The following is a 20,917-nucleotide window of genomic DNA, read 5'->3' as shown; positions in this document are numbered from 1 at the left end:
GGTACCTGGGAAATAGAAACTGACTTGGTGTCTTGTTTTTCTCACTCTTGGACACATGCTTGTTAAGTGGCAGAGGGTAGTGAAACCATCTCTGCTGTTTAAATTGTTTATTTTTCTTTATATTTTGCCAAGCGACTGAATTGATAAAAATTAATCATGGTTTTGATAAAACTTCAAATATTTGCTGAGTGAATGAGTTAGTGGCTGGGTGGATGAATCTACCCTCAGATACATCTCCATTGCCCCCTCTCCCCATGCGTGTTGTCTTGCTTGGATGTTCCAAGGAGGCAGTCACAGAGAGTGTGAGATGAGTGTTGCTGGCTTCTGGCATCTGACCCACATTTGACCTTCCACAGGATTGAGAGTTCGCTCAGCACCATGGAGAGCTCCCCCAGCAACCCTCATCCTACACAGTCGGATCCCCTGGAGGCCTTTCCCCAGAGGAGGCTGGAGGCAGGTGACATCGCAGTGCTCGTTCTGTACTTCTTCTTCGTCCTGGCTGTTGGACTATGGGTAAGCCAGGCTAGCGGGAGGTAGAGAGGGGAAGAAACTAGCTCAAGGACATACAATAAATAATCAGTACTTTAATTTTTGTTTTTTAATGCATCAAAATTGGTTCTGTCAGATATTGGTTAGGCACTTTTACTTATGTTATCTCACGTGATATGCACAGTCCTTATGAAGAAGATACTATTACTATACCCATTTTATAGATATGAAAACTGCTACTCAAAGAATTTCCATTTCTTATTCAGTTAGCAAGTTGCGAGAGCTGGGGTCAGAATCTAAAACTCTTTCACTTTGAAGCCTATGCTCTTTTTTAAGGAAGTTTTTTTAAAAAGTCACATGGTTCAAAAATAAAAACAACATAAAATGAGATGCAAAGTCTCATAACTCCCCTTCCCTCTACAGGTAACCACTGTTATTAATTTCTTTTTTTTAATATATTTTATTGATTATGCTATTACAGTTGTCCCATTTTTCCCCCTTCACTCCCCTCCACCCTGCATATCCCCTCCCACCCACACTCCCCCCCTTTAGTTCATGTCCATATGTCATACTTGTAAGGTCTTTAGCTTCTACATTTCCCATACTATTCTTACCCTCCCCTATTTTCAACCTACATTCTATGCTACTTATTCTCTGTACCTTTTCCCCCTCTCTCCTCCTCCCACCCCCCTGTTGATAACCCTCCATGTGATCTCCATTTCTGTGGTTCTGTTCCTGTTCTAGTTGTTTGCTTAGTTTCTTTTGGTTTTGCTTTAGGTGTGGTTGTTAATAATTGTGAGTTTGCTGTCCTTTTACTATACATGTTTTTTCTTTATCTTCTTTTCTTAGATAAGTCCCTTTAGCATTTCATAAAATAAGGGCTTGGTGATGATGAACTCCTTTAACTTGACCTTATCTGAGAAGCACTTTATCTGCCCTTCCATTCTAAATGAGAGCTTTGCTGGATAGAGCAATCTGGGATGTAGGTCCCTGTCTTTCATGACTTAGAATATTTCTTTCCAGCCCCTTCTTGCCTATAAGGTCTCTTTTGAGAAATCAGCTGACAGTCTGATGGGAACTCCTTTGTAGGTTACTGTCTCCTTATCTCTTGCTGCTTCTAGGATTCTCTCCTTCATTTTTACCTTGGCTAATGTAATTATGATGTGCCTTGGTGTGTTTCTTTTTGGGTCCAACTTCTTTGGGACTCTCTGAGCTTCCTGGATTTCTTGGAAGACTATTTCCTTTGCCAGAATGGGGAAGTTCTTTATTATTTGTTCAAATACGTGCTCAATCTGTTGCTTTTCCCCTTCCCCTTCTGGTACCCCTATAATTCGGATGTTGGAACGTTTAAAGATGTCCTAGAGGCTCCTAAGCTTCTCCTCATTTTTTGAATTCTTATTTTCTTCATGCTTTCCTGCTTGGTTGTTTCTTTCTTCCTTCTGGTCCACTGTATTGTTTTGAGACCCAGTTTCCTTCCCTTCACTATTGGCTCTCCTCCGTGTATCTTCCTGTCATCTTTTTATGGTAACCTGCATTTTTCCATCTAATTGCGCCCAAAATCAACCAATTCCATGAGCTCCATGATCACCAGTGTTTTGAAACTGTGCATCTGATAGATTGGCTATTTCTTGGTTGCTCAAAAGGATGAGTCCTGGGGGACTGATCTGTTCTTCTGTTGGGGACATGTCTCCCTCTGTCTCTCTTTTTTTTTTTCCGGTCTGGTCGCTCTTGTTACAGTGAGGGGCAGAGCCTTAGGTGTTCACCTGGGGCTGGGCACCCCAGTCGCTAGATTATGATGTTGTATGTGTGGGCAGGGGCGGGTGTGGGGACAGGAGGGGAACAATGGTGGTAGTTCTGATCTCCTGGGATCTCAGTCCCTTCTCTGGGATCCTGGGTTGCGAGCTCTGCCCTGGTCCACAACTTGCTGCCTCACTGGGTCCACCAGCTGCTGCTTGTGTACTCAGGATCCACCGCTGCGATCTTGCGCGTCCCAGATGGCTTATGCGCTGAGTTCGTGCCAAGTTCTCCCCGACCTCTGAGAGCCGCTGACCTGCACCCGCCCGGCTCGTCCTCTCCACCCCTCTTACCGGTCTGGATGAGCGGGTCTACTTCAACTTCTTGGCTGTCTGACTTCCATTCAGATAAATTCTCTGTCAGTTCTGGGTGTTATTCTGGCTCTAAATTGTTGTTGTACTAATCTTGGTTGTGCGTGGAGGTACAGTGTGTCCACCTATGCCTCCATCTTGCTGGAAGTCCTGTTATTAATTTCTTAGTAAATTAGTATATTCTTTTATAGTTTCTTTATTACAATTCAAACAACTATTATTGTGTACTTTTCCTTTTTTTAAAATATAAGGTAGCTTATTTATGATACATATTTTTTTTTGCTATTTTTCACTTTGTGTCTTTTGGAGACCTTTTCATATCAGTACATAGAAGCTTTCTCATCTTCTCAAAAGTTGCACAGTATTATTTTATTGAACCTGTTTCCTGCTGAGTTTTCTTCTGTTTTTTTTTTTAAAGACTTTATTTATTTATTTTTAGAGAGAGGGGAAGGGAGGGAGAAAGAGGAGAGAAACATCAATGTTTGGTTGCTTGTCACATACCCCCTACTGGGGACCTTGCCTGCAACCCAGGCATGTGCCCTGACTTGGAATTGAACAAGGGACCCTTTGGTTCACAGGCTGGCACTCAATCCACTGAACCACACCAGCCAGGTCTGAATTTTCCCCTTTAACATTTATGTTATAATTGTTTAACACTTTGTTCTGAAATAGTGTTGCAATTTTCTGCTTCTGTCAACTTACTCAAAGTTTTGTGTATTTTTGTCATTTTTTTAGTAAAAGAGCTGCTTTCAGCATTTCTTGTAATGCAGATCTTCTGATAAATCCCTCAGCTCTTGTTTGCCTGAGAAGCCTTTATTTCTCTTTCCTATCTAAAGAATAACTGCTTTACAAATATATACCTCTGTATTATTCTTAGCTGGTAGTTTCCATCTTTCCATATTTTACATATATCACTTCACTCTTTCCTGGACTGTAGGGTTTCTTCTGAGAAATCTGATGGGGATTCCTTTGTAGGTTGCTATTTGTCTTTCCCTGGATGCTTCGAGAATTCTTACTTTATCATTAACTTTTGACAGTGTGTTTTTAATCTAGTGTGTTTTTGAAGAGGTTTTTGAGCTGAGATAATTAGGTGTTCTGTTAGGTTCTTGTACTTTAACATGTAGTTCCTTCTCTAGGTTTGGGAAGTTATCATCAATTATTTCCTTGAATAGGCTCTCTATTACCTTCTCCTTCTCTTATTCTGGGATGCCCATCATCCTTATGTTGACCTTTCTAATGGAATCAGATAGTTCCTGTAGAGTTCTTTAACTTAAAAAAAATATCTGTTCCTTTCTCCCTCTTTTCTCCTTTTGGGATACCCTTTATCTTATGTTACCATTTCTAATGAAATCAGATAGTTCTCATAGGGTTCTTAAAAAAAAAAAAGCTTGGTTATCTCTCTTCTTCCACCTGAATCATTTCTAAATTTCTGTTTTCAAGCTCACTAATTCTCTCTTCCATATGATCTACTCTGTTTCCAAGGTGTTCTAATGCATTCTTCATCTCATTTATAGAGTTCTTCAGATTAATTTTGGAGGGGGAGGGAGCTCTAGGAAGCTCTTTATTTCTCCTTCAACTTAAAATGATAGCTTTGTTGGGTAAAGAAGTCTGGGTTGTAGATCTTTGCTTTATAGCACTTTGAATATTTCTGGCCTGAAATGTTTCTGTTGAGAAATCAGCTGACAGTCTTATGGGAGCTTCCTTGTAGGTAACTAACTACTTTTCTCTTGCTGCTTTTAAGATTCTCTATTTGTCTTTAACCTTTGGTATTTTAATTATAATGTGTCTTGGTGTGGGCCTCTTTAGGTCCACCTTTTTTGGAACTCTCTGTGCTTCTTGGAATTGAGTGTCTTTTTTCTTCACTTTTTAGGGAAGTTTTTGGTCATTATTTCTTCAAATAGCTTTTCAATCTCTTGGTTTCTCTTTTCTTATGGTACTCTTATGTTGTTATGCTTTACACTGTCCCAAAAAGTATCCTCATTTTTAAAAACCTTTTTTCTTTCTGCTGCTCTGATTGGGTGTGGGTTTTTTTTCTACTTTTTCTTCCAAATTGCTGATTCAGTCCTCTGCTTCATCCAGCCTACTGTTCATCTTTCTAGTGCATTCTTTTTTTTAAAGATTTTATTTATTTATTTTTAGAGAGGGAAGGGAGGGAGATAGATAGAGAGAGAGAGAAACATTAATGTGCAGTTGCTGGGGGTTATGGCTTGCAACCCAGGCATGTACCCTGGCTGGGAATCGAACCTGCGACACTTTGGTTCGCAGCCCGCCCTCAATACACTGAGCTATGCCAGCCAGGGCTTCTAGTGCATTCTTCATTTCAGATGTTATATTCTTCATTTCTGACTCATTCTTTTTTTATGGTTTCTATGTCTTTTGTCATGTTGCTGAAAAATTTTATAACCATTTGAATTAATTATCTGATAAATTGCTTGTCTCCATTTCATCTGGTGAATTCTCTTCATTTCTCTTTTTCTCTTCATTTTGGCTACTTCTTTGCGTTTGTTTCTGTGTAGTAGATAGATCTGCAGCGACTCCCAGTCTTGGCAGGATAGCCTTATATAGTAGGTGTCCTGTGGGATTCAGTGGTGCAGTCTACTTGATCACAACCCCACAGGACACCTACCATGCTGAGCTGGGTGTCAGGAATGTCCTTTGTGTGGGTTATGTCTGCCCTCCTGTTGTAATTGGCCTGTTTGCACATGGGAATGACCCTCTGGCTGGCCGATTGTGAGGATCAACCCTGACCACTGTGTACAAGCTGCTGTACAGGTGCTGATCACATGAAGTGGAATTCACCTCAGCAGAGTTTAATGCCTGCCAAGATCTCCCTTTGGATATGCCACTTGTGAAACTTGATCCTGCTTTGATGTTGTCTGAAGCTGATGACTGGGTAGGTTGGCTCTGGAACTCTTGAAAGGGACATTGGGGCAGACCAATGTCAGATGCTGCCTGTGATGGGCTCTGGACAACCTGTTTGAAGCTACCAGAAATCCACAGTGTGTGGCTGCTTCTGCTGTGCCTGGGTGTGCATGGGAAGGACCAAGCTGTGCACCAATGCTGGCTTTTACCAACACTGGGCCTCAGGGAAGATCAGAAAAATCTCAAGGCACCCTGAGATCTGCCTCCAATTGCTGGCTGCCTGTTAGACTCAATCATTGAAAGAACCTTTAGTGGTACTCAAGTTACAGGAGGTAGGCTCTTAGTGAGTCACCAAGTAGGGCCGAGTGCTGCTTAACAGACTGATACAGGTTCAAATTCAGTGCCAGTGCTGAATCTGAGGACACTCTGCAAATGTCCCTGGGTGTACCAACTCTAGCTGCCACCTGTTGGGTGCTTACACACTTTTGTGTTGGGGAAGGATCTCAAGGAGTCATCAGGGTGAGGTTAGCAGAGTTTATCAGGCCAAAACAGACCAAGATTTTGCTGTGTGAGGGAGGGCTCTGCTCCAGCCAGGCATGTAAGGGGAAAATGGCTCTTGTTGCAGAGCCACACAACACAGTCTGTTTCAGGTTCTGCCAGGAGGACATGGAGCTCAGCAGGGTGGAGCCACTGAGTGTTGGGAGGATGGGCTAGAGGGTCTCCCATGAGGAGGAGGTACCAGTCAGGCTTAGAGGAAGGTGGGGTGCGTGACCCCCATCCCAACACCATATAACTCAGTCACCCTGAGTCTGCCCAGACCTCTATACTCTGGCCCAGGCAGCTGTCCCTCTCAGCTGGGCAGAAACTCCACAGGGTGATATGAGAGAGGGAGTCCAGAGTGTGGGGTTATTGTTCTCCTCTAGGCTGATGCTCTACCCAGGAAAGGTGGCTTCTGCAGTATGGGAGAATTATTCAGCATGGGATCTTTGGGGCTTTCTCTTCAGCTCTCTCTCCAGAGCCACAAACCCCAGGCTCTCCTTATATGACTATAGTCTACCCCACCCTCCCTCTGCCAGAGCCCAGAATGAGTGGCTGCAAATAAAATATTGTGTGTTGGTCCTGTAAGAGAGCACCTGTACCTCTAGCAGATTACCATCTTTCCATGATGGGCAGAAACCCTGCTGCTTTTCATAGTCAGATGTTTTGTGGGCACCTCTTCAGGCTCTGGTGCTCTGACCTGGTAAGCCCAGCTTAGTGTTGAGACCCCATGCTTCTTGGGAGGAATCCTGCCCCCACAGCTGAGATATCCCTCCAGAAGCTCAGCCACTGTCCAAGGGAGTGGGGTCAGCCCTACACACTCACGGCCCTTCCTACCATTCTCAATGTGACTTCTTCTGTAAATCCTTGGTTATAAGATTTCTCTTCAGCTAGTCTTCAGTTAGTTATTCAGGATGACTGTTCTATAACTTAGTTGTAATTCCAGTTTGGTCCTGAGAGGAAGTGACTGTAGCTTTCACCTACTCCACTGACATCTTGAATTCTCTGTTTGGTTCCTTTTTTATACTTTCAATCTCTTCAGTCAAGTACTCTTCTATTTATTAATTCCACCCCTGAGCTATTGAGCTGGTTTTCTGAGTTTTTTGAATCTTGTTGCATTTTTTCAGGACTGCTATTTTGAATTCTCTCTCATTTAGATTCCAATTTTCTGTGACATCAGTTTGGTTTCTGGACAATTTCCTTTTATTCCTGTGTTATTGTGTTACCTTGGTTGTTCACAGTTGTTTATGAGTTGTTCCTCTACTGGCATATTTGATGCAGTGAACACTTATTTTTTCATATTTGAAATGAGACTTTATTTAATTGTTTTGGGTTTTCCAGGGATTCTAGTTGATTTTCTGTTTTCTTATTTATCAAAAAAATTGCATGCTTTACTAATTTATCAAATTAATGTTATTTGTATATATACAAACACTTTTCTTATTTAGGCACCATTTTGATTTTAACAATTCAGAAGGTTGATAATTAGAACTCTTTCTTTCATTTTTCAGCAGAAAAACTTTCTAGCACAAGTTTTTGTTTTCTCTTACCTGTGTTACTTGTGCCTTCGGGGTCATGGTGACAGGGTGTCACTGTTGTTGTGGGAGCCACTGCTTGGGTGATTAGGATGGTGTGTGTCCCTACTGTGTCTGTGTCACCTTGGACTCAGGGCACCACCACTATGCTGAGAGATGTGCCTGGTTGCAGAGAGCTAGGTTCATGAGCCCACTGTGCTGTTACCAACTTCTGTACAACTGCTGATACCACCAGGCTGTACTGAAAGGCCATAGATGTGTCTCCACTGCTGCTACCAAGGAGGGAGCCAGATTTTCAGGCCCTGACACTGTTTCCCCCTCCCCACCCCTTCACCCTCCCTCTGGCTGTAGTGGGGAGGATGTACTCTGACTTTTCCACTGCTTCCACATTGGTTGGGGCCATGGGCTCAGCTGTAACAGCCAGGGGAATTGCATCCTCAGGCGCCATCCCTGTCCTTCCTCCCATCCTGCCTCCCTATGCATTCTAATACACCCACCTTCAGATGTGCTGATGTGTGGCTCTCTTAGGCATGCTAATGTGTTAAGCAGAAAGACCTTTGTTAAATAATAGATGTCCAACTAGTTACAGATTTAAGGGGACATACAAATGGGTCTTCTCACTTCACTATGATGTTGACATCACTCCGTAGTGTCTATTTTCTATAGGAAGATTATTTGCAGGGGTGAAAAAATACAAAATCATGCCATGTCCCATTTCCTCACCAACATTCACACCCAGAGGAGTTAAACAACTTATTCAATATCACTCAGACTATTTAGTGGCCAAAATATCAAAACACCTTCAAGGCCAGGAAGCTTACTTCTTCTAAAAATGGCTTTGTAGACCAGCTAAAAATATGGGCTCCAAAATCAGGCTGAACTAGGCTTGGATTCCTGTCCCTTATGCTATCTAAAAATGTGGCATTATATAAGTGACTTGACTGCTGAACCTCAGTTTTTTCATCCATTAGACTGGCCTAATGATATCAGCCTCATGGGAACTGGTAAGAATTAAAATGAGACAATGCTTTAAAATGCTTAGCATAATGCCTGATGCTATGCTCGTATGACACTACACAAATGCTAACACTGAATAAATGATGCATATTATGGGCTGTCATAGATAAGCCATGGGTTTAAAACTCAAATGCCTAGGGACTAAGTAGGTTGTCATAAGTGTGTGAAGCAGGGATGGGTAGGGGATGTATTGACCTGATGAGTTTATGTCTCCTCTAAAAGCATTCAAATTAAAATCTTCCTTATAACCATGGGTCTGACAAAATGTATTTGATATCCAAATCTGGCCCACTGGACTCTCAGTTTATAATCTGTGGTTTAGGCCATTTTGGGAAGGCCTCTGTTTGTTAATATTTTCCCTCATTCACTTTTCTTCTTTGTTTTAGTCCACTGTGAAGACCAAAAGAGACACAGTGAAAGGCTACTTTCTGGCTGGAGGGGACATGATGTGGTGGCCAGTAAGTGTTCTTCAGTTCAGTTAAAGTCACTTCTCACAGAATTTTCAAGTGCTGATGTTCTGTCTAGCCTTTGCTTTCTCAGGACACTTTAGTTGCTCATTATGTGGAAGTCACAGTCTATATTAGAGAAGGCTTAGCTCCAACTAAAATTTGTTTAATTAAAAACATTAATCAGCTCACCTAAGGAAAAAATCTAAAAGTTTTAGTTATGGCGGAGTAGAGGGGCCCATGTGATATTATTAGGACCTCGCTTCCCCTCTTTATTTATTCTTTATATCTATCTATCTATCTATCTATCTATCTATCTATCTATCATCTCTTCTTCTGGATGGGAGCTATTCCCAGACAGACTCAACTTCATGTCAACAAGATGACAGACAGTGCGCTAAACCTTTCATCCTCAAGTTCCAGCCCAGCATGGGAAGAACATCTGCTTCCATGGATGTATCCCTGGAAAATATCTCATTTCTGATTATGTTCCATGCCTATCCCTCTGCCAATAACTGTGGCCAAGGTAGTTTGCTGTGTCAACAGGCTCAAGCCTGGGTCATACACTCAGAGCTGGGGGAAGTTTAATCTCCCCTGAGGCATATATGATAAGAAATGAGCAGGACTAAAGCCTTAAGAAAAACTGGAGGCTGTTAATGTATTTCGTTTTCAAATAGATCTAAAGGCATTTCCACACACACACACATATCACACATGCCCACAGGCCTGTACTTAGTGGACCTTGGGAAGGTGGTCAGGGATAATACTTTTACTTACGGTATCCTAAAATAGGGTTAAATCTTTGAAGTAAGAAGAGAGAGAGCCTCTCCTATTTGCAGTGAGTCTAAAAGATGCAGAGTTTAAGATGCAGAGAGATAACAAGTATCTGAGCCTCCAGTCAGAACAGGATTGAAGCCCCTTTAAGCTCCATTTGTCATAGAAGTGTCACTATTTTCCCCTTCCTAAATTCCATAGGAAACCCCACTTGCAAGACTTGCCCTTATTTGCCCTGAAGCAGTGACCCCCCACAGACACTTGTCAAAAACAATCAGTGGCAGTTGTTTACCATTGCTGCTGCCTGAGGCAACAATAACATTTGGGGCATACAATGGGGCTAACCAGGGCACTTAAAAGGAAAGCTGTATAAAGAGATATTCATATGATATTTTGAAAAGCTCTGACATATTCCTGGGAATATAGAAGGTCATATGTGTATGTAGAGCTGTGCACATGCTTAGAAACAACCCTAAGCTCTCACCTCCAGCTGACGGTGAGGCTCTGCACAAACAGGAAGTGCAGACTAGGACAGAATTGTAAACGTCCAAGCTGAGTGTTGAAAGCATACCCTGACATGCACATAAAGCTTCTTGGCAAAAAACTGGTAGACTTATTGCTTTCAGTTATTAAAGGAAAATTCTGTCTAGTTATTAACTGGCCGCTAAACTAAGTGGAAAGTTATGTTACTGATCACACAAGATAAAAAATACAGACTTTATAGAATTCATTCAAGGAAGTCTCTAAGCAAATAAACAGTTGGAGCAGAAGCAACAACAACAAATTGCAAAAACAATCAACCCTGGTGAGTGTGGAACAATAAAATTTCTACAGATGCCACATGATATTATTTTAAATGTCCACTTTTAACAAAAAATTATGAGTCATGCAAAGAAATAAGAAAGTGTTCTATATACATGAAAATGAGCAGTCAGTAGAAAGTGTCCCTGAAGAAGCCCAAATGTTGAATTTACTGGATGAAGACAACAGTCCTTCACAAACTCTCCTCAAGAATATAAGTGAACACTCTCTAATTCATCCTGTGAGTTACATATTATGCTAGTACCAAAATCAAACAGATACTGCAAGGGAAAACTACAGAAAAATACATTTTATGAACATAGATTAAAAAGTCCTCACAAACTAGTCCTAGCAGTATATACAAAATATTATACACCATGACCATGAGAGAGTTATCCTAGGAATGCAAGGTTGGTTTAACATACAAAAATGCTGATTAACACAATACACCATATTACATAATAATAAAGGATGAAACTATGTGATCATCTCAATACATGCAGAAAAAATGTTTGATAAAATCCAACACCCCTATATGAGTAAAAAAACCTCAGCAAACTAGAAACAGAAAGTTTTTAACCTGACAAGTGGCATTTACAAACAAACCTCACATTTAACATTATACTTAATGATAAAAGACTAAAACCTTTTCCCCAGGATAAAGAACAAGACAATGTCCCCTCTTGCCATTTTTATTCAACATTTTACTGGAAACTTTAGCCAGAGGAACTCACAAGAAAAATAAGTAAAAGCCATTACAGTTGAAGAGAAACAAATAAAGCTATCTTTATTTGCTGATGACATGATCTTGAAAATAGAAAATCCTGACTGACCCAGAAAAACTACTATAGCTAATAAATGAGTTCAGTAAATGTAGAACATAAGGTCAATATAAAAATCAATATAAAAGGTCAGCATTTTTTAATATTAGCAATAAATAATTTAAAAATAAAATTAAGAAAATACCATTTACGATTATATCGAAAGAATAAAATACTTAGTAAATTTTACAAATGAAGTGTAACATATACAATGTAAACATTGGAAGTACTCAAAGAAGGACTAAAAAACTGGCAACACAACCTGTGTTCACTGATCTGAAGACTTAATACTGTTAGGATGGTAATACTTCCCAACATGATCAACAGATTCAACACAGTCCTTATCAAAATTCAAGCTGCTTATTTTTTTTGCAAAAATTGACAGGCATATCCTAAAATTTATATGAAAATACAAAGACTCAGAATAGTTAAAACAATCTTAAACAAAAACAAAGTTGGAGGATTCACATCTCCCAATTTCAAAATTTACTACAAAGTGACCATAATAAAAAAAAAAAAATGTGTTACGATAGATAAATGGAATAGAATTAGATGAAAACCAAAGACTAGAAAGTCAACAGGAGTCACAAGAGCCCTCCCAGATACTTCTGTCCCCCTCTCCCTCTTACCCCTGTCCCCTCTCTGTTTCTACTCTATATCTCCACCCCTCTTTTGCTTGTTGCTCATCTGGTCTGCCTCTCCCTGAATCTCTCCAACATGCTTCTTTCTCTCAGCAAAATGGCAGTGATGAGTACATTATTGAATATACCACCCAACACCCACCATCCACCACCCACCACCCTGCTACCCATACACCTCCATGAATTATATACCTTCAGTCTAAGGGACCTTCAGTCTAAGGGAAATGGTGTCCAAATTCCCAGCAGAGAAAATGCAACTGGCCCAGCTTGGGCCTGGAGCCCAGGCTTATCTTGCCCAATCAACTAAGACCAGGGACTGGGATCAATTCCTATAAGTACAGTCTTACAGGAATTGGGGTCAAGTACCAGAGCGGGGGCTCTCTATTTTGCTAAGATAGAAGCAAATCTGGGAATAACACAAGCCTCTTGATTCTCATCGTAAAGCACTTTGTACAATACATACCATCCTTCCTTCCAGGGATGGCGCATACAGTTGTTCAAGTTGTGTACTGCACAACCCTAGCACAATTCACATTCTGGGCAACACAGATATGCACATTTATTATGCTAATTTATGATAACTGGAAGTAAAAGAGTCCTGGGGAAGGAGTCTTTTCTAACTTGAAAAAAAAGTTCCAGATAAGCTAGGAATAGCCCTGTCTTCTCCACATCTCCTTTTGTCTTTGTCCCTTTGGAGCATGGGAAGAACTGGGGGTAGAGAGGTGGTACCCCAGACCTTGGCTCCAAGTTATGACCTGTTTATCTCCCCACAGGTGGGTGCATCCTTGTTTGCCAGCAACATAGGAAGTGGACATTTTGTAGGCCTGGCAGGGTCAGGTGCTGCTGCGGGGGTTTCTGTAGCTGCTTATGAGTTCAATGTGAGTATTTTACCATGTAGTGGACAGCCCACTCTACCTAAGAGATAGATCCCGGGGGCAGATGTGTGAATGCCTTGCACTTCTAAAAATAGAGTGGTAGTTTATGAAAAGATAAACAGGAAGCATAAAGGCACCCTGGTCAGCAAAAATCAGTTTGATCTACAAGTCTGCTTGATGGGGGCCTATAAGGACTGGAAGGTGTTTCTGTGGATTAGATACCAGTTGGCCGTCACAAAAATTATGTGGTTCAGTGGCTCCTGACCTTTTTGCCACTCCACAGATACCTGAGAGATATAGTACATACTCTCTGTGTAGCAGGTCTCATTCATGATATGATTTTCAGAGGGGGAGAGGATGTACATATTAAAGTGACCTTCATGTTTATAATAAGTAATTTTTAGTGCTTACTCTGTGCCACTGACTTAAGTACTTTACATACATTATTATATTATAGGATTCGGTTACGGACTAGAACCAGACCGACTGGTTTCATATTCTGGCTGCAATACTTAACAAGTTTTGTAATCTTGAACAAGTGACTTAACCTCTCTGAGCCTCATGTATAAAATAGGAATGATAATAATAGTACCTGACACATGGAGGATTAAATGAATAAATGCTTGTGAAAGGTGCAAAGGAGTGCCTGGTGTATAGTAAGTGCTTAGCAAACATCATCTCACCGATTTCCTTGCAACAGCCCAGTAAGGCTCTGCTGCTCCCATTTCACAGGTGAAAAAAATGGGCCTCAGAGACCTGTATGAATTCTAGCACCACTAGCCTACCTGACCTCACAGCTTTGTTTTTTAAAAAAATATTTTTATTTATTGATTTGAAAGAGAGAGAGAGAGATTTGTTGTTTCACTTATTTATTCATGCTTTGGTTGATTCTTGTATGTGCCCTGATTGGTGACCAAACCTGCAACCTTGGTGTGTCAGGACAATGCTCCAACCAACTGAACTGCCCCCAGGGCCTCCCAGCCCTGTTTTAACAAAGAAGGGGAGGAAATACACTTGGATAAAGGGGGATGCTATGAGGTTTATGAGGCACTGTGCTAGGATTCACAAAAAGGTGTCTATTTCCACTTGCCCCTACTTCATCCCCTTCTCCCATTTAAACATGGAAATATGATGGTCCAGGGAAGGTGAGCCATTCAGCAACTAAGAGACTGACACAGAGGTGCAGGCTGACCATGTTACCTTAGGGTGCAGAGGAAATCCAGGTGGGCACCTAGTCATGGGTGGAAGCTGAGTCCTGACTCTGTTTTCTCTGCAGGGCTTATTTTCTGTGCTGATATTGGCCTGGGTCTTCCTCCCCATCTATATTGCCGGTCAGGTGAGTCTGAGGGGCATTGGGTGCACAGGAATGAGGAGCCCTTTGGGAAGGGACAAGCCTGCATTCCCTCCTTCCTTCCCTCTAGCATCCGTCCCTCCAAATGTGGACATCCAATAGACAGTACCAAAGAGGTCCTAGCACTGGAGAGTGGCAATGCACAGGTGAAAAAATTAGGAAATGTCCTTAGCAGTTTCCACCTAGTAATGGATGTCAGAGATACATATGGAGCTTTCAGAGACTGGAAGAAATGTGGGCCCGAAATTTTTTTTTTAAAGCCAAAACACAAATATAAAACTTGCAGTCTCTCTTAAATGCTTAAGCCATAACATTACTACTTTTAAGTAAAAAAAAATCCAATTTAGTGGTTTTTCCTCCTTTTTATGCAAAACTATAATAATTGAGTTATTTCTGGCAGGTATGAAATATTTTAATTTTTATTACCAAATAATGGTAATAGAATCTTTTTTAGAATTTTTGAAAGAGTACTTTTAAATGTCATTCCTGATCTTATTTGACAACTTCCTGTTACTTGTAATGTCTAGATGTCACTTGCTTTGTTTTAGATGTTCTGTCATACATGGCAAGATTATACAATATTATAGTATTGTTTATAAAGCAATAACTGATTTTTCACTTTCTATTACGAAAATTTAAAAATACACAAAGTAGAAAGAACTGTTTTATGATGAGAGAAATCACTTAAAATCATTTTGCGCCAGATGCAGTGTACTCCATGTGAAGGGCAATGATGTAGGGATAAATAATCTCACTTGGAGATAATACTGAGTCCAAATAAGTGAGGTCTTTGATGGGGGGGACTCGGTCTGCTCACTACCCCTGTAACTAGCTCTTGCATAGACAAAATATCTGGGGTGCAACAGCACTGGATGGAGCACTAGGGTCTCTGGGCCAAAGCATTGGTACGTATTTATTGAGCACCTACTATGGGAAAACATCAAGGATGGTGGAGATACAGGTTAGTTCACAGGTAGGGTGGCCAGGCATTCTCAGGTGATGGTTTTTGCTTTCTATGGTGAGTAGCAGATCATGTCATCTGCTGAGAGTGAGGAAGGAACTCATGTGGCTGAAGATTGAGAAGAGGCACAGAGGCTGGAGATGACTGCTGTAGCTGTTTGTGATAGAAACTCAGGGAACAGACACGTGTCTATCAGCAGGGGCTGGTATCCAAGCCCTGTCATGCTGAGAAATGTCATGCCGAGAAAGATAGATACAAAGCTACCCAGTTCATTTTTACTGGGAAATAAAATGTACACACAAAAGAGTGATAAAACCCAAGTTAAAAGCCTCACAAATGATTGTAAAATGAACACCCACATCAAGACATCAGATGTTCTCAGTCTCACCCATGTGCCTTCAGGACCTGTCAACACCTCCACTCTCAACATTCATCACACTCACATCCTTGCTTTTCGTTACAGTTTTAATTATGCATAACTAAACAGCATGGCTTAATTTTACTTTTTAAATATATATATATTTAAAAATAAATATATATATATTATATTTTAAATAGATATATTTATTATATATATTTTAAATATATATAAAATTTAAATATATATATTTAAAAATATATTTATATATATATAAATGGAATCAGGGTAACATGTTTCATTGCACATAGCTAATGTGTTAATTTTCATTGCTATGGAGTGTTACATAGGATAATGACACCCAATGTATTTGTCCATTCTTAATGTTTGGCTGTGATGGAAATCCTGCTATGAAATGAACCTTTGTATACAGGTGTCCTGATGGGCACAAACATGTGTCTATGGAGAGATATCTGTGGGTGGAACTCCTGGTCATCAACTATGTTTATCTGGCTTAACTAGATACTGCTGAACTTTCTCCCAGAGCAGTTCTATCAACTGATCCTCCAGCTTGCAGTGCATGCAAATTCCCTTGGTTCTGTTGTTCCACATTCTAGCCATCACTTGATCTTTTCTTGCTAATCTGGTGGGCATGTAGCAGTGTCTCACTGGGTTTTCAATCACCAATTCTGTTTATCTACTTTCTAGTCATTTGAATTTCCTTTTTTGGGAAGTAACCTGTCTAGGAGCTTTGCCAACTTTTCTATTAGGCCATATAGCTTCTTATTGATTTGTAGAAGTTCTTCATATATTCTGGAAACAAGTCTTGAGGGTGGTTATATGTGTTGCAAATATCTTCTTTTTCCTTTTTTTTGGTTTGCTTTTTCATTTCTTAATGGTGTTTTCATAAACAGATCCCAATTGCAATTTTGTCACATTTATCCCCTTTTCCTGCCTTATTTGGTCTCAAAAAAATCTTTTCCTATCCCAGGTCATAAAGAAATTTGTCTATATATCTTCTAGAACTTTTCACATTTAAGCCAATTAACCACCTAGAATGGATTTCTATCATCTTTTGAGAATAGAACAGTGCTAATACAACCCATCAAGAAAATTACAGAGCAATTTTACTTGTGAATATGAAAAATAAACTATACTCTCCATCCACAGCATCTTCCATCATTTCGTTCATTTTACTCATTCACTGAAGAAGCATTTATTGAGCTGAATACCAGCTGTGTGTCAGTTCCTGAAAGTCTCTTGTCTCACCAGACCCTTAAGATCTTTCCCTTCTTACTGGGAAAATTTCCTTCCCTTCACAGTACAGTTAACTTCTATTCATCTTCCAAATCCTCCTTGGTACCACAGTTCTTCCAGAAAGCTCCTTCAGGAGCCCTCTTCTTCTTTATTTGCCATAGTTGCTGTTTTTCATTTGCTTATGTTATTATAAATGAAAATTTACCTCCCACTAGACCAGGGTTTCTCAGCCTCAGCAGTAGGGACATGCTGGGCTGGCAGGTTTTCGCTGTGTGTGTTTGTGTAGGGGGCTGTCTCATGCACCCTGGTGTCTGCCCACTAGATGCCAGTAACATCCCTCAGACTGTGGCCACTGAGATGTCTACGGACACTGTAAATGTTCCTTGTGAAGGTATAAATCTTCCTTGGCTGAGAACCACCTCACTGGATAGTGTGTCTCTCTCACTGGACCGTAACGGCAATTTTCAACCAGAATGCAACAAGAATTTTTAAAACGTGCAATAGCTGACCTCTTTTCCCTCAGATTGTCAAATAAAAAAGTGACAATGGCCAATACAACACTAGCTGTCCAGTGTGAATGAACTACCTATTGTGAAATTGGCAAAATGTGTGTAGGGGGTGTGTGTGTGTGTGTGTATAAAATACTTTTGGTGTGCTGTAAAATTTTAGTAATTAATTTGTGTGCTATGAGATGAAAAAGGTTGAAAATCGCTGGACTGTAAGGTCCAGGAAGGCAGGAACCATCTTGTTTTCTCCCAATGTCTAGCCTGCAGTAGATGTGCAATAAATAATCTTAGAAATGACTCAATAGCAGGGTCTTACATGAATTCAGAAATAACTGAAAAGAGGAATAAGCTGACACCCAAAAGAAGAGGTACCAATTAAGGGCTAGAAATCCTGGCCAAGTCCCAAAGCAGGGTTCATCAAAGTTAGCAAATGAGAGAGCTGCACTGATAAAAATTTGGGGTTTCAGAGGTGAATGGGGGCCTGGAAGTGACAAGATTCGGGTGTTGGTCAGAGAAACAGGTGGCTGAGGGAAAATGACCAACTGTGGCTGGGGCTGAGCAAAGTAGGATACTGCGTGGGGTATGGCATGTGGGGCTCTCTGCACTGTCTTTGAAGTTGCTTCCAGACTGGGGAACCATCTGGGAAGAAAGGAAGCAGGTGTTGGATCTGGGATCCCCACTGAGTGCTGGACAGGTCTCCGGGGACACAAGGCAGTAGGAGTATGGCTTTCTGAGGAAGAGTGAGAGACTCTATAAGAGGACGGGAGGCCCAATCTGGATGTGGTAGGGAAAATGCACAGATGCTGCAGTCCCCTTGCCACCCTCCTCCCCCAGGAGATAAGGAGGGTGTGAGGGAGGGAGGAACTACCAGCATGGAGGTCCTAAGGAGCTAGGGTGGTCATCTCCCAGGACAGCTGTCACTGTTTCCTGTTATCATTCACCCTACAACTACCAGAGGGTGGTTCCCCCTCTGTATGAAGAGCCTCATCTCTGCCTCTGTCATGTCTCTTGCAACCTTACTGACGGCAAACTACCTTCTTGGGTACTTTACAATAAGCAGCCTAGGCTCTGCCTCCCATCTGTCAGTGGGCTTCACAGTTCTCCCTGGAGTTTGATTTCCAGATACCAATGTTTCTCACCTTCTGAGACTTTCATCCCTCCTTCCTTTCTTAGCTGATTAGAAACTTCCTGTGTATAGAGGCTGTGCTGCTGTCCCGAGATTGAAACAAAGGTCGATAGATAGTAAGAGTGGCTGGCCAGTGATAAGGAGTTCAGCCACACAAGACCAGCTGGTGCTTTTCCTTCACAGATGAGAGTCAAGGGCCGAAGCCCTCATGTGCTCTCTATAATTAACTCTCATACATGTCACCAAGAGTGTGTTCATTCTATGTGGTTTGATCGAATCTTTCTGTATGTTACTCCCTGATAGAGCATTAGAGTTCAGAATAACGTTCTTCTGAAAAAATCCCAGTTGTGTTGGCCTTGCAGTGGATCTGAGGGTCAAGGGAAGACTTTCATGGGGGTCAGAATCCCAAACGGCCCTTTTGAGGGAAGGAGAAGAGCCTTGTTCTTCTTCTTCTTTTTCTTTTAAAATGTCCATGTATTCCTGGAGTTCATCTTTGTGAATATTTTATTATGAAGAAAATATCAAGCACACATCAAAATTGAAATAATTTTATACTGAACACCACCCCTTATAGTCTTGAACATCCAGATCCTACCATTATGACTTGCTGTCCTTGTATCAAGTCTGCCCAGATAGTCTCCCAGTCTCCCTTCCCATCTTCTTCTGCCTTCACAACCTGACCTTGGAATGGAGGGTTTGCCATTCGACGTGCTCAGGCACCCATTTGTCTCCTCCCTGAGTTAGATAAGTACAACACCCTGGAGGGGGAGCTGTAAACATTTCTACAAATACCATCATTACTCTGTCCTTTTCCTTCCAAGATCTAGCATCTTATGGAAGAACAGTTGTTGGCTTGAGGTCCCAGAAGCTAGATATGACATTTTTCAACCCCAGGTCTGAGAGTACAATGGGAATGAGGAGATGGGGAAAGGACATGCCAAACCTCAAGAAAAGTGTTGCCCAAATAATGGTTCTCAGCAACATGGCTCAGACTTGGGGTTCTCCCATATGCTAATGACACCTGGCTTCAGACCACCCACCCTAGGGTATGAGGGAGTGTCCCTAATTCAGTGCCTCCCTGGTGTAGGAGTTCTCTGAACTTTCTCTTATCTCTGGAGCCTGCATAGCTTTCTATGAGTTCCCAGTTTCGTGGTGATCTGGCTAAAGGTTTATAGTAAAGTAATTTCCCCAAAGTTTAAAACATGAACAAATGAAGATTACTAAGATGATTTTAGATGTTCAGGATGGGGCCAATGACAGTGAATCACATAGTGAAGTTATTTCCTGTTCTGTAGTCTGTCAGCTGTTTGATGAATGCCAGGGGAAAGTCTCATGTTGGTGCGAGTATGCCCTTAATTCTGTCCAATGCTTCTCGAAAAACTTCTTTTTAAAGAAAGTATGAAGCCCTGGCTGGTGTAGCTCAGTGGACTGAGCGCGGGCTGCGAACCAAATTGTTGCAGGTTCGATTCCCAGTCAGGGTACATGCCTGGGTTGCAGGTCATAACCCCCAGCAACTGCACATTAATGTTTCTCTCTCTCTCTCTTTCTCCTTCCCTTCCCTCTCTAAAATAAATAAATAAATAATTTTTAAAAATCTTTAAAAAGGAAGAAAGAAAGAATGAGTAGTCTCTGAGCTCAGAGTCTTTGCTGTGCAACAATAAGTTTCCAGAAAAAAAATAGAAAATTAATGAATTATTTCATTATTCATGTTTATTTTTGCTGATGCTCATAAATTTAGGATATCTTTTCTATTTACAGTGCAGATTTGAAATTTCCTTTTTAGATCAATTTATTTACATAAAAACATGAGTTGGTTGGGAGAGAAACATTGTCAATTAATAATAGTGAAGATGGCAGAAATTGGGATGGGATACACAAATGCCTCACATTTGGGAAATAAGATAGTTGGATACATACCCATGCACAGAACGCCAATTCCTCCACACCCCACCTCTTTGCTCCCATTTTCTCCTGCCTTTTTTGAGCCCTCCATTGAGAATCCCTCCAGGCATATGCTTTTGAATGGGGGAAAGTGGGGAGAGGGCTGGTATCATGAGGCCATGTGCCCAGAGTTGGTGGGTGGTGAAAGCTCAGCTCTGGCCCCCAGGTCACCACGATGCCAGAATACCTCAGGAAACGCTTTGGTGGCAACAGGATCCCCATCATCCTGGCTGTGCTCTACCTGTTTATCTACATCTTCACCAAGATCTCGGTAAGGTGAGAAGGTTGGTGACAGCCCCCTGCTGGAGTGTCTCCATCCCATTCACTTTCTCCAGGCTTCAGGGAAGTTAGAGAAAGATGGGAGGGATAGGGGGAAGGTAAGCAAGGGCAGAGGAAGTCAGGAGAAAGGGTGGAGAGAAGGACTCCTCACCCCCTCCTACCAAAGCTTCTTTGGCAACATCTCAGGATGGTGCAGGTCAGACTGGGACTCCCAAGAGCCCTTGGATGGGACTTT

The 20,917-nt window shown here is 41.4% G+C and overlaps 1 protein-coding gene across 1 annotated transcript in view; it reads left to right on the top strand.

Annotated features, from left to right (window-relative positions):
* Window positions 1-20,917, top strand: part of SLC5A11 (solute carrier family 5 member 11) — a 56,861-nt gene that overhangs the window by 12,052 nt on the left and 23,892 nt on the right. The window contains exons 3-7 of the mRNA XM_028516242.1: window positions 357-513; window positions 8,932-9,003; window positions 12,802-12,906; window positions 14,180-14,239; window positions 20,570-20,674. Coding sequence (XP_028372043.1) covers window positions 379-513; window positions 8,932-9,003; window positions 12,802-12,906; window positions 14,180-14,239; window positions 20,570-20,674 — 477 coding nt within the window. The 5' untranslated portion in view covers window positions 357-378. The remainder of the gene's footprint in view (window positions 1-356; window positions 514-8,931; window positions 9,004-12,801; window positions 12,907-14,179; window positions 14,240-20,569; window positions 20,675-20,917) is intronic.

Source organism: Phyllostomus discolor, chromosome 3 (genome assembly GCF_004126475.2).
Source record: "Phyllostomus discolor isolate MPI-MPIP mPhyDis1 chromosome 3, mPhyDis1.pri.v3, whole genome shotgun sequence".
Lineage (NCBI taxonomy): Eukaryota > Metazoa > Chordata > Mammalia > Chiroptera > Phyllostomidae > Phyllostomus > Phyllostomus discolor.
This window is presented reverse-complemented; position numbering and strand designations above follow the sequence as displayed.